We start from the raw sequence: 13281 nt of genomic DNA on the forward strand, positions 1-13281 counted from the left end.
GACTTTTCTAAGAAGCCCAAAAACAGCTATGATACGATGTTCCATCATGTAGTTCCAGTTCATATCTTCCAGCTCCATCATCAGACCTTGAAACCTAATCGTAGTCAAAGTTCATTACAAGACTTTTCTAAGAAGCCCAAAAACAGCTATGATACGATGTTCCATTATGTAGTTCCAGCTCATATCTTCCGGCTCCATCATCAGACCTTGAAACCTAATTGTAGTCAAAGTTCATTACAAGACTTTCCTAAGAAGCCCAAAAACAGCTATGATACGATGTTCCATCATGTAGTTCCAGTTCATATCTTCCGGCTCCATCATCAGACCTTGAAACCTAATCGTAGTCAAAGTTCATTACAAGACTTTTCTAAGAAACCCAAAAACAGCTATGATACGATGTTCCATCATGTAGTTCCAGTTCATATCTTTCGGCTTCATCATCAGACCTTGAAACCTAATTGTAGTCAAAGTTCATTACAAGACTTTTCTAAGAAACCCAAAAACGGCTATGATACGATGTTCCATCATGTAGTTCCAGTTCATATCTTCCGACTCCATCATCAGATCAGCTCAACAGTACCATATTATTGTATTGTCATCGGAACTACATATAGCTGCCAATTTTCATTACGCTACGACTCCTGGAAGATGGTTAAATTAGCTTCCTTAGATTCCATTACATACATAGTTACATACACGACGACCTAATAAAAGCGTGTTAATAAAAGAAATGCTAATATACAGGAACTTTCGAGAAAAAAAATCAAAATCGAAAATTACTAATTTGGTTCTAATACCGATATGAATGATGCTATTACCGTGCTGATTATTCCATACGATAGTATATTGGTAGTTCTATAAGTTCTCTTAAAAGTGTTTTTTGATAATCGATACCGTTCTCAGGATATTTTGAGTTTTAGTCAATTTTCGGGTACATTTACCCTAAATTTCAAAAAATAATTTCTCGTTAACTAGTCATATTTGACATTCGGGAATTTTAGTCGTAGCATTGTTTTGGTCTAGGCTACCGGTTTTTACAATAAAAAGACCATGATCAAAAATGAGGTCTGATCCCACACTGTGCTCTGGTTACTGCTCACTCAAGTACTCATCAAAACAAGTCCGATGACGAAAACAGCGCTTGCCTATGTTACACCAAACCCGCGTTCCCCTGGGAAAAGCCAGGGTTCAGCATCAGCTCTACCTTGGTTACTGCTCACTCAAGTACTCATCAAGACAAGTCCGATGACGAAAACAGCGTTTGCCTATGTTGCACGAAACCCGAGTTCCCTTAGGAATAGCCAGGGTTCAGCATCAGCTCTACCTTGGTTACTGCTCACTCAAGTACTCATCAAGACAAGTCCGATGACGAAAACAGCGCTTGCCTATGTTACTCCAAACCCGCGTTCCCCTAGGAATAGCCAGGGTTCAGCATCAGCTCTACCTTGGTTACTGCTCACACAAGTACTCACCAAGACAAGTCCGGTGAAGAAAACAGCGCTTGCCTATGTTACTCCAAACCCGCGTTCCCCTGGGAAAAGCCAGGGTTCAGCATCAGGTCTACCTTGGTTACTGCTCACTCAAGTACTCACCAAGACAAGTCCAGTGAAGAAAACAGCGCTTGCCTATGTTACTCCAAACCCGCGTTCCCCTGGGAAAAGCCAGGGTTCAGCATCAGCTCTACCTTGGTTACTGCTCACTCAAGTACTCATCAAGACAAGTCCGATGACGAAAACAGCGTTTGCCTATGTTGCACGAAACCCGAGTTCCCTTAGGAATAGCCAGGGTTCAGCATCAGCTCTACCTTGGTTACTGCTCACTCAAGTACTCATCAAGACAAGTCCGATGACGAAAACAGCGCTTGCCTATGTTACTCCAAACCCGCGTTCCCCTAGGAATAGCCAGGGTTCAGCATCAGCTCTACCTTGGTTACTGCTCACACAAGTACTCACCAAGAAAAGTCCGGTGAAGAAAACAGCGCTTGCCTATGTTACTCCAAACCCGCGTTCCCCTGGGAAAAGCCAGGGTTCAGCATCAGCTCTACCTTGGTTACTGCTCACTCAAGTACTCATCAAGACAAGTCCGATGACGAAAACAGCGTTTGCCTATGTTGCACGAAACCCGAGTTCCCTTAGGAATAGCCAGGGTTCAGCATCAGCTCTACCTTGGTTACTGCTCACACAAGTACTCACCAAGACAAGTCCGGTGAAGAAAACAGCGCTTGCCTATGTTACTCCAAACCCGCGTTCCCCTGGGAAAAGCCAGGGTTCAGCATCAGCTCTACCTTGGTTACTGCTCACTCAAGTACTCACCAAGACAAGTCCAGTGAAGAAAACAGCGCTTGCCTATGTTACTCCAAACCCGCGTTCCCCTGGGAAAAGCCAGGGTTCAGCATCAGCTCTACCTTGGTTACTGCTCACTCAAGTACTCATCAAGACAAGTCCGATGACGAAAACAGCGCTTGCCTATGTTACTCCAAACCCGCGTTCCCCTAGGAATAGCCAGGGTTCAGCATCAGCTCTACCTTGGTTACTGCTCACACAAGTACTCACCAAGAAAAGTCCGGTGAAGAAAACAGCGCTTGCCTATGTTACTCCAAACCCGCGTTCCCCTGGGAAAAGCCAGGGTTCAGCATCAGCTCTACCTTGGTTACTGCTCACTCAAGTACTCATCAATACAAGTCCGATGAAGAAAACAGCGTTTGCCTATGTTGCACGAAACCCGAGTTCCCTTAGGAGTAGCCAGGGTTCAGCATCAGCTCTACCTTGGTTACTGCTCACACAAGTACTCATCAAGACAAGTCCGATGACGAAAACAGCGCTTGCCTATGTTAAACCAAACCCGCGTTCCCCTGGGAAAAGCCAGGGTTCAGCATCAGCTCTATCTTAGGAACTGCTCACCCAATTAACTCATCAAGGCGAGTTGGATGACGAAAACGGCTTGTTTTTATGTTGGCAATTAACGTTTTCAATGTGTAATGTTAATGGTTAATTGTATTGATTTTCGGCCAACACTGTATATTTACATGCATACATACATATTTACATAATTATATTCATGCATACATACCTACATACATTCATACGTACGAACGTACATACTGATCTATGGGCGGCGATGATCATTTACCATCAGGCGATCCATCACTTCCTTGTCTCCCAGTTCATTAAAAATAATTTCTAGCCGTGTTCTACTTTTATCCAACGAAAACATGTTTCGTTGCAAAATTAAAAATGGGGCGCATAGTGCGGAGTGGCAACAGCGCATTTTCCTTCCTGTTCTTACAATAGCTTAGATTCATAATCCTGTCTCTTTTACGCAAGGCTCGACTACGCTTTAACAAAAGGGAAAGCCTTATAAATAGCGCTTAAAATAAGGGTAACCCTTATTAAAGGCTTGCAAGCCGTATCGGATAGCGCTAAGCCAATGCACAGGGCTAGCTTTATTGTTTTGCTTAGTTTTTTGTAAGGGCTAGTCAAATGAATGGGCTTGCAGTTCGAAAGGGAGAGTCTCTCGATTGGGTCGTCCTTACGTTAGGGATTCCCAATGAAAGGCTTGTAGCGCGGAAGGGGTTGTCCGGTCCCTGGTTGTCATGGCGACCTGTACGAATTGACAGTTGGTGGACTAATATTCATATTCATTTAATCCATTGTTATCATGTTCATCAGTACAAAGGTCTTACATAGGTCTTAGTAGGTACATGATACCCTGCTAGGGCATACAATATAGGATATATGTTACTTATTCACTATGTTAATATTATTAGCCTAATAAAATTCGAGAAATAGGGTCCTGACCCTTTAGCACAACTTGCCTTGCCGCGCGTGAGTCCATACTTGAAGTCGCGCTTGATGTATGGACTCGCGCGCGACAAGGCAAGTTCTGCTAAAGGGGCTGGTCTGGCCTAGTTGGTAGTGAGTGTAGTGACCCTGCCTGCTAAGCCGACGGTCCTGAGTTACAATCCCGGTAATCCTGAGTCATGGATGTTTAAATCTTCAGTATCGCTAAATTAAGATTCACTAGTTTTTTTTTTATGGGATAGGAGGAAAACGATGGCCTGATGGTAAGCGATCACTGCCGCCCATGGACACCCGAAACACCAGAAGTGTTGGAGGTGCGTTGCCGGCCTTTAAGATGGTTTTAATTTAGAAACGTCGGCGGTTTCTGCTTGATAAAAAAATGTTACGATATGAAAATAATATGTTTCTATTTCTTTATAGTAGTAGTATGCAATTACGCATTGACAATTTAATACATTAAATACATTAATTGGTACATTAGGTGCAATTAGATACTAATGGTTTTCCAATACTTATGTAGTTTTCCCTCTAACATGTGAATAATAAATAGGTAAGGTAAAATTATATAACTTATAATAATAGGACATATTACTAAACAATTACATTGTCATAAAAATGTCAAAACATGCTTTTAACTAGGGATGTACCGACTATTGATTTGGCCGACTAGGCCGACTACCGACTAGTCGGCGCTTGGGTGGCCGATTAGTCGGCCGACTAGTCGGCTAGTCGGCCAAAACATAATTTTCGACTAAATTCACATTTTCAATGTAATTTTTGATCCTTTCTTCGCGCTTTTTGTGATTTTTTACAGGTTCAAAGGTTCATGACAATATTTATATACATTTTCTATTTTTAACAACCGGCTTGGCTTAGTGGGTAGTGATCTTGCCTATGAAATCCTAGGTAGGAAATTTATTTCTGTGATGATTACAGATATTTGTTGTTTTAACAAAGGTACGAATAGGTACATACTAAAACCATACTTTTCAGCTGATAATTTAGTTTTGTACTGTTTTTCTATAACTAATGAAGTGCCGACTAATCGGCCTTTTTTGCCGACTAATCGCCGACTACAAATGTAGCCGGATAGTCGGCTTTCCCGACTAGTCGGCGACTAGTCGGTACATCCTTACTTTTAACCCCCGACGCAAAAACGACGGGGTGTTATAAGGTTGACGTGTCTGTCTGTCTGTGGCATCGTAGCTCCCGAACGGATGAACTGATTTAGACAGTTTTTTTTGTTTGAAAACTGAATTAGTCTGGAGTGTTCCTAGCCATGTTTCATGAAAATCGGTCAACAAGGCCGGGGCTTTTACAAAATTTAAATTTGTTAGGTTAGAGCATAATGCTCAAAAAGAGAAAGCGTCACATTTCAGTATTTCATGATTATTAACCAGTATTTAATGAAGTAGAATGAAACAATTCCTAATTTAAAAATATGTGGTGTCGCTCGCAGACGTTTCTGCATAATAATAAGCTAACCAAGGGTGGTCCAAAAAAAAATTTTTTAATTGTTTGAGCTCCACATGGTTATTTCTACACGAAAACTTATTAAAAACATGTCAACCAATTTTGAGAACAATCAGACTTTATTTAGAGGTCGCTCAAAATAAAGCAATAATGCCATACTGAAATGTATGAAATGAACTTCAACTAAAGAAAAAATCTTACATGGAGGTATTTTAATGGTTTAATTATATTTTTCCCTGTTTCATTAGAGCTAAATAAAACATGAACCGGGCAGTTTGCAATGTTTTAATTATTTCGGTTTTTATTTTATTATAGGAGATATCCAATTTTAAATGTATTTTGAGCGACCTGAAAATAATGAGCAAATGGGTTAAAATTTGGTACATAAACTACTAATTCATAATAGAACAAAGGGAACCATGTGGAGAAAGGATTAGTCATATTTATTTTACTTCCATACAAATGCGGACCACCTTGTAACCACAAAATTAAAATTTTGTAAAAGCCCCGGCCCTGTTGACCGATTTTCATGAAACATGGCCTGTGACATGGCTAAGAACACTCCCGACTAATTCAGGTTTCGAACAAAAAAAAACTATTAAATCTAAACCGGTTCGGTTTATCCGTTCGGGAGCTACGATGCCACATACACATACACACACGAACAGACAGACAGAGACAACACCCCGTCGTTTTTGCGCCGGTGGTTAAAAATAAGTCTAGTATGAGTTACCACACTGTTACTCACAAATTCTCGATCAGTAAAATTGAGGCACAGTATAATAAAGAGTACTATCGTACAGTATGGCTACTCCCGTTCCCCGCTGAAAGAGTCGCCCACCCCCTCTCGGTTACCTCACAGTTGCCGCCTGTCAAAAACGCGAACAGTCGACCTGTCATATTTCACTCATACAAGCATAGTGCGCGTTCATCTACACGAGCTTTAGACTGTATGCTAAGAACGCGCCTCTTTCATATATTTGATCGCCAGTGTCCGAGGTGTGCCTAAGGCGTTTAGGAATGGAGGGTAGGCAATAAAGGGCATGTAAAAATTCGCACGCATCCAGAAGGCCTCTGTAGCTTAGTTAGTTAGAGCGGCTGCACCGTCAATGCCACAGGCTTGAGTCCCGCCTAAGGTGTGTAATTTGCCATAAATATTTCGTTTAATTCAAAAATATGAAGTAGAATGGAAATCAAAAACATTTTGAATACAATGTTTGTTTACATTGCCCGCAAATTTTATTGATAACGATATTTGTAAAAAGGAAATTATTTCAAAAATACGTGAACAATACGTTGAAATTTGCTAGGGCAGCCTTCGAGTTGTTTGTTACGAAGTTTTATCAGTGATTTTAGGCAACGGAAACAGGAAAAATTATTGAAAAACTCATAATTTAAGGAAAATGTTTGAAATAACTCTGATATTATCAAGTAACAGGCAGAGTTTTATTATTTAAATATAAAATAAAACTATGGAAACGGATTAAATCGCGTATAATGAATTTACAATTCATCCCGACGTTTCGAACACTTTACAGCATTCGTGGTCAACGGTGGTGGTATTGTATAACTAGCTTTATTAAATTAATAGTGTGTGAACCTGCCTTAAAAATCTATATTATTTATGGTCGCAGCACACCGCACCCTCGTTGAGCTCTGGCCTTACTCACCGGCAGGAACACAACATTACGAGTAGGGTCTAGTGCTATTCGGCTGCGGTCTTCTGTAAGACGGAGGTACTTCCCCAGTTGGCTCTAGATTCAAGCGACATGATATCCGCTGTGCTGTACCTACCTCAGACTAAAAGTTCTGACAAATACCTAATATTCTGCCAAAGTTTGGGGCTCGATTGATTTAAATTGTATAAATTTGTTTATATCGTATAATTATTTAACTAAAAATATATTTACTTGTTACAGGACAATGAACCTTATCCCTAACATCCTGTGATCATTTTCTTCCCAATCATTCCATTTTATTAAATAATGTAAGCACGCTATACCATTCCAAATAAAAAGGCAAATATATTTACATAGAAACTTCTTATGATAATTGCAATAGTAACTTTAAGTAAATAAATATATTTTCTATATTTTATAGAATTTTCCTGAAGTGCCAGTGACATATATATACGCTATAATTTTTTCGTGTATTATAATTAAAAATCTTAAGCTATATTCTAGTCCAATTGTATGTAAAATATAGTAATTATTTATATATTATTACTACATTATTTCATTCTCATCACTTTTTCATAATAACCTAAATACCATAACCCCTATTCTTACTATAAAATCTAATTGTCACTAATATTCCCAATACACAACCTAAATAACACGATCCCTATTCCTACTATACATCTTAATTGCCACGGTCCAATATCCCTAATACACAACCCTATTCCTAACGTACAACCTAATTACCAAGCCCGCTATTCTTACATCCTAACTGCAACGATTCAATATTCCTAATACACAACCCTATATTCATCGTACAACCTACCACGACCCAACCTAATCCCCGCTCTCCCTAATCACCCTCACCCCTGTGTCCGTGATGCGCTGACGCCATGAGCTCCTCCCCAGCCCTCGAGCCCTCCCCCCCGCCCGCCGCCACCCCGCCGTCGCCCGCGCCGCGTCCTCCGGACCACCCGCCGCCGTTCCACACTTCTACGCCACATTATATTTCTAAGGTGAGTCTTACTGGAGAGCCTACCGTGGACACCCAAGGCTCAAGTCTTTCGGTTGCCTGGCAACAAAAATACAAAAAAAATAGGGCACGCTACGTCAGAGACACAGGCCCAATGATTGACGTGAAACGTGGTGGGAACTACAGCTATTGAGAAGGCCAATCAGAGAATAACAGTAAAGCCTCTCCGCCACACAAAGCGTTTTGATGGCGTAGCGTTATCTGAGAGGAATGCGCGCTGAATGCGCGCGCATTCCGCTCGCAATCCGCACGCATTCCGCTCGCATTCCGCGCTCGTTAGTTCTCGTCGACGTCCCCTGGGCGCAACGCTAGCGTTCGTCCGGCGCACCGCTATCATTCCGCTCCGCTGACGCTCCGCCTACGCTCTCAAAACGCGCATGTGTGACCGAGCTTTAAGTGTCTAAAGGCGTCGGCTAATGTCCGAGTACCGCGTAAGTCCGCTTTCACATTATTCGATCCGATATCGGATGTCGGAAGGAGTCAATGGAAAAACCCAAGATGGCGCCTGTAATGTATGGGGTATCGGTCCTATGTGAAAACGCACTAAGGCGTCGTATTAAGTCGTACTGAATTTAAGAGCGCGGTTAGATAGATAGATAGAGTCAAGTCAAGTCTCTGTTTAATGTAAGCCCATTGCCCCCCCCCCCCCCTGGAGCCTAAGTTGGCCATACAAATAGACCACGGGGGGGCCTGGGGCCCCGGGCCTTTACCACGTGACCCCCCCCCCCCCCCGGCACAAGGTGGATCCGCGCTTGTGTAAGCCCGATTCTTCTGGGTCAAATGTAACATTATAGTTCTCTGTTTCATTTACCAGTATTATTACCAGTGATCGGAACTATGGGACCAAAACTTTAACAAAACCATCATCATCATCTAGATGGCTGGCAGTCCTCAACTGTGCGTTTCTCCAGAAACTTCCTGCCCCGCACAGCTAAACTGTGGAATGAATTGTCGCCTGCGGTATTTCCGGACCGATACGACCTTCAAATCTTCAAGAAAAGAGCGTACACCCATCTTAAAGGCCGGCAACGCACCTACAACACCTCTGGTGTTTCGGGTGTCCATGGGCGGCGGTGATCGCTTACCATCAGGCGACCTGTCTGTTCGTTTGCCTCCTATCCCATAAAAAAAAAAAACCTTAGAGCTGACATAAATTAAAAAGAAAACCAAGATTATTATCTTCAGATCAGTGTTAAATTTAATTATATACCTGAATCCAAGATGTCCAATACATTACTACAAGGATATTATTATTTTCATGGCTGTAAGCACTCTATAATGTCCACTTAGCAAGTTTTGTTAAAGTTTTGCTCCCATAGTTCCGATCACTGATTATTACCTACTTTAGTTCCAGCTGTTCTGAAATGTTACCTTTATTGTAACCCTTGTTTTGAATGTTACAGAAGCCGACTAATCCGTCGCTGAACGTTATACTACCAGCGTCAGCGCCTACCACACCGCCCACATACGGTTAGTATTTGCATTTTTGTCATCATTATTACTTTTAAGGCTTGGCCAAACACACAGCGCGACGCAGCGTGGCGTCCGCCGGCGCGATGACTGTTGAAACAGGGCGCGCGCGGATCACGCCGGCCTCGCGCTCATCGCGCGCGCGAACGCGGCGCGGGCGCGGCGCAATGCGGGCGTCTACAGTGCCACGTGGTAAAGGCCCAGGTCCCAAGGGTGGGTCACGTGGTCTATTTGCCATGAACCCCTCCCCCTGGATCCGCGCATGATATCTTATCTTAAATCTGCGGGGGCCCTTACGGATACACTTCGACCCATCGGGATATTTTGTGCAATTACCCCCTACGATCCTAAGATCCTTCAGCTATTCAGGAGCTTCATCCGCGCATGATACATGTAGTGTACATATATTTGCAATGTTGGTTTCCATAGATGTTTGTGAACTCAACTGTAGGCACTTCGATATCTGAAAATTGCATGTGAACTAGAGTTGTGCGCAATATGATCATTAGCTAGTAATTGCGAAATAAATCGATTTTTTAAGTGTTTTAGCCTTCACTCTACTTATTATTAATTTTATGAAGGAAAACGTTTTGAGGAAATCGAACTGATTCTGATAAGGCCTAGAGTCAAACCAAGCTATAAACAAAATCTTGTCACTAAACAATTTCACGAAATTCATATTTTATATGGGATTTTTTTAAATAAATACAAATGGTGGACGTTTTGCCTTAAGGCATTCTCTACCAGTTAACCACTGGGCTGGGTCAAAAAGAAACATTTGATAATATTAACAAAAATAAATCGCTGTCAGTTTTATGACGATAAAGCATGCTTTTTCAATAAAAACATTATTTTTGTGTTAATTACATATACTTTAAGCGATAATCTACATTCATAACGAGAAAAAAGTACATTTTTAGACATATTTTATGCTTAATTGTCGTCACAGAACTGACAGCGAGTTAATTTTGGTCAACAACTTACACAAATTGGGGGACCCGAATTCTGAAAATGCCCAAAAATAATAGACATAATTTTAACCCCGAAACTGCATCTTTCAGGCGAGCCGACGCTAACCCCTCCCCCGCGTTCGCCCGGCGCCGCGGCCACCCCCGCGACCCCCGCGTCCGGCGACCGCCATCACCCGCCTGACGGGACCTCATCCGACAAGGTAGGAACTTGCAATATACAGGCGAGCCGACGTTACGTCCCAGCCACGACATTGGTCTAAGCGCGACAGCGGTGAGCGGCAGCCATACGTGCTAATGAAAAGCCCCATCACTGTGTCTCGCTCCAATGTATGGCCGCCGCTCACCGCTGTCGCGCTTAGACCAATGTCGTGGCTGAGCCGTAACGACCCAGCCAGCGACGGTGTTTTTCATTCGCACGTGGTTACTCTCGCATTAGGTGACCGCCATGGACCTCATCCGACAAGGTAGGAACTTGCAATATACAGGCGAGCCGACGTTACGTCCCAGCCACGACATTGGCCTAAGCGCGACAGCGGTGAGCGGCAGCCATACGTGCTAATGAAAAGCCCCATCACTGTGTCTCGCTCCAATGTATGGCCGCCGCTCACCGCTGTCGCGCTTAGACCAATGTCGTGGCTGAGCCGTAACGACCCAGCCAGCGACGGTGTTTTTCATTCGCACGTGGTTACTCTCGCATTAGGTGACCGCCATGGACCTCATCCGACAAGGTAGGAACTTGCAATGTACAGGCGAGCCGACGTTACGTCCCAGCCACGACATTGGTCTAAGCGCGACAGCGGTGAGCGGCGGCCATACATTGGAGCGAGACACAGCGATGGGACTTTTCATTCGCACGTGGTTACTCTCGCCTCAGGTGACCGCCATCACCCGCCTGACGTGATGGGACCTCATCTGACAAGGTAAGAATATTATTTATTTACTGTTGAATCCACATGTATGTAACACGCTTGGTTTCTTAAAGTTTGAACATTAGCACTCAATAAGCCCAGTATTCCGTGTCAATTATGGAAATCCCGGGCGAAAGATGATGATGATGATGATGATGAATGTCTCTTTCAAAAAAAAATCTTTCTTAAAGTAAAATGAGCTAACTTAAGGGACCGTCCACACTCAAGAGACGCATGTCCGCCGACGCGGGACGGACGTCAGCGCCACGCCGCCTGAATGTAATTTAAAAAACGTCTCCTCAGTACATTTTGTATAGGATAGACGTAAGAGGCGCCGCCAGGCGGCGCGGCGCGCGTCAAGCGACGTCCCTTGCGCGTCCTTATTAGGCGCCTTCCCTACAGGTCTCATTATTTTTTTCTTATACCTTGTTAAATGTTAAGTGCACGTCTAAATTTCCCATACATCCATGTACCTAGCAAATTATGAACCCAAAACATTATTTTTTCCAGTCATCAGAAACAGCGGTTGGCGGCATATCGCGTACGCCTAGCACCGCTCTATCCCGCAAAGAGAGTTACAAGGCCCAGCGACAACATTATAGGAGGGAGAAAAAACGGGCGGCCACTGCGCTATTGCACTCTATAGAGGACCCGTCAGTCGTCGTTCTTGCTGATTGGTTGAAGGTAAGACTTGTTAAAATAAGGCCCACTTACGAGACTGTAGATAAGACCCAGAGATTATATGTAGACAAGGCCCAGCGACAATATTATAGGAAGGAAAAAAACGGGCGGCCACTGCGTTATTGCACTCTATAGAGGACCCATCAGTTATACTTGCTGATTGGCTGAAGATAATACTTATAACTGGTGGTTGTGGTGGTATTTAAAATAAGGCCCATAAACAACACAATAGAAAATATTTTTAACTTATTATCCTGTTATATCTGATGACGTCGAGCTACATTATATCGTCTTTTACAAACAATCGAAATGTAAGTATAATAAATACCTCATGTTATCAATATCATCCATCCATATCAAAAATCGCTTTCGCCCAAATAACTTGAAATAACACGGGTCGCATTTGACATACATGTTATGCCTGTGTATTATCAAAGAGGATCGAGTATTATAGAGTTACTGTCAAAGTAAAATATGTAATCACAGAGCATAGACTGCCATCTCTCAACAAAAGCTTAAAACTTTTAAACCTCAGGTTTGACAATTTGGCCCATATTATTAGCTAAAATACCTAGATATGTGTTAAAATGTCAAATATTAATATTAGCGCCATCTAGCTGAGCGTACCCCGAAGGTGTAATGCCATCTAGGCCACCGTACCTTTTTCTGTATGGTACTGAGGTACGTTTTTTTCTTAGACTTTATTTGTCTATACGGAGTTATATATGTCTTTGGTATTATCTAAATTAATTATATAGATAGATGTAATAGTCGACGACCGGTCTGGCTCAGTCGGTAGTGACCCTGCCTGCTAAGCCGCCGTCCTGGGTTCGAATCCCGGTCATTTATTTGTGTGATGAGCACAGATATTTGTTCCTGAGTCATGGATGTTTTCTATGTATATAAGTATGTATTTATCTATTTATGTATGTATATCGTCGCTTAGCACCCATAGTATAAGCTTTGCTTAGTTTGGGGCTGAGTTGATCTGTGTAAGGTGTCCCCAATATTAAAAAAAAAATATTTTCATCATTTCTATCTCAACCTTAAGTACCTAAATAAATCAAATATTATTTTTCTCACAAAAAACATTAATTTTCAGGTCCGCGGGTCCCTGAAATCATGGACGAAGCTGTGGTGTGTGCTGAAGCCTGGTCTTTTGTTGCTCTACAAGAGTTCTAAGGCAAAGGTAACTATTGCTAAGGTAAATCACATCGCATATCATTATATCACTGTAGTTCAATTATCTGCACTTTGACCCTTCATTAC

General features: G+C 42.5%; 1 protein-coding gene across 1 annotated transcript in view; it reads left to right on the plus strand.

Annotated features, from left to right (window-relative positions):
• Nucleotides 1-13281, plus strand: part of LOC125239466 (oxysterol-binding protein-related protein 8) — a 127941-nt gene that overhangs the window by 40015 nt on the left and 74645 nt on the right. Inside the window, 5 exon segments of the mRNA XM_048147075.1 lie at nucleotides 7193-7965; nucleotides 9386-9452; nucleotides 10514-10623; nucleotides 11842-12015; nucleotides 13115-13201. Of these exon segments, the coding sequence (XP_048003032.1) occupies nucleotides 7843-7965; nucleotides 9386-9452; nucleotides 10514-10623; nucleotides 11842-12015; nucleotides 13115-13201 (561 nt within the window). The 5' untranslated portion in view covers nucleotides 7193-7842.

The sequence above is a fragment of the Leguminivora glycinivorella genome, chromosome 25 (assembly GCF_023078275.1).
Source record: "Leguminivora glycinivorella isolate SPB_JAAS2020 chromosome 25, LegGlyc_1.1, whole genome shotgun sequence".
Classification (NCBI taxonomy): domain Eukaryota; kingdom Metazoa; phylum Arthropoda; class Insecta; order Lepidoptera; family Tortricidae; genus Leguminivora; species Leguminivora glycinivorella.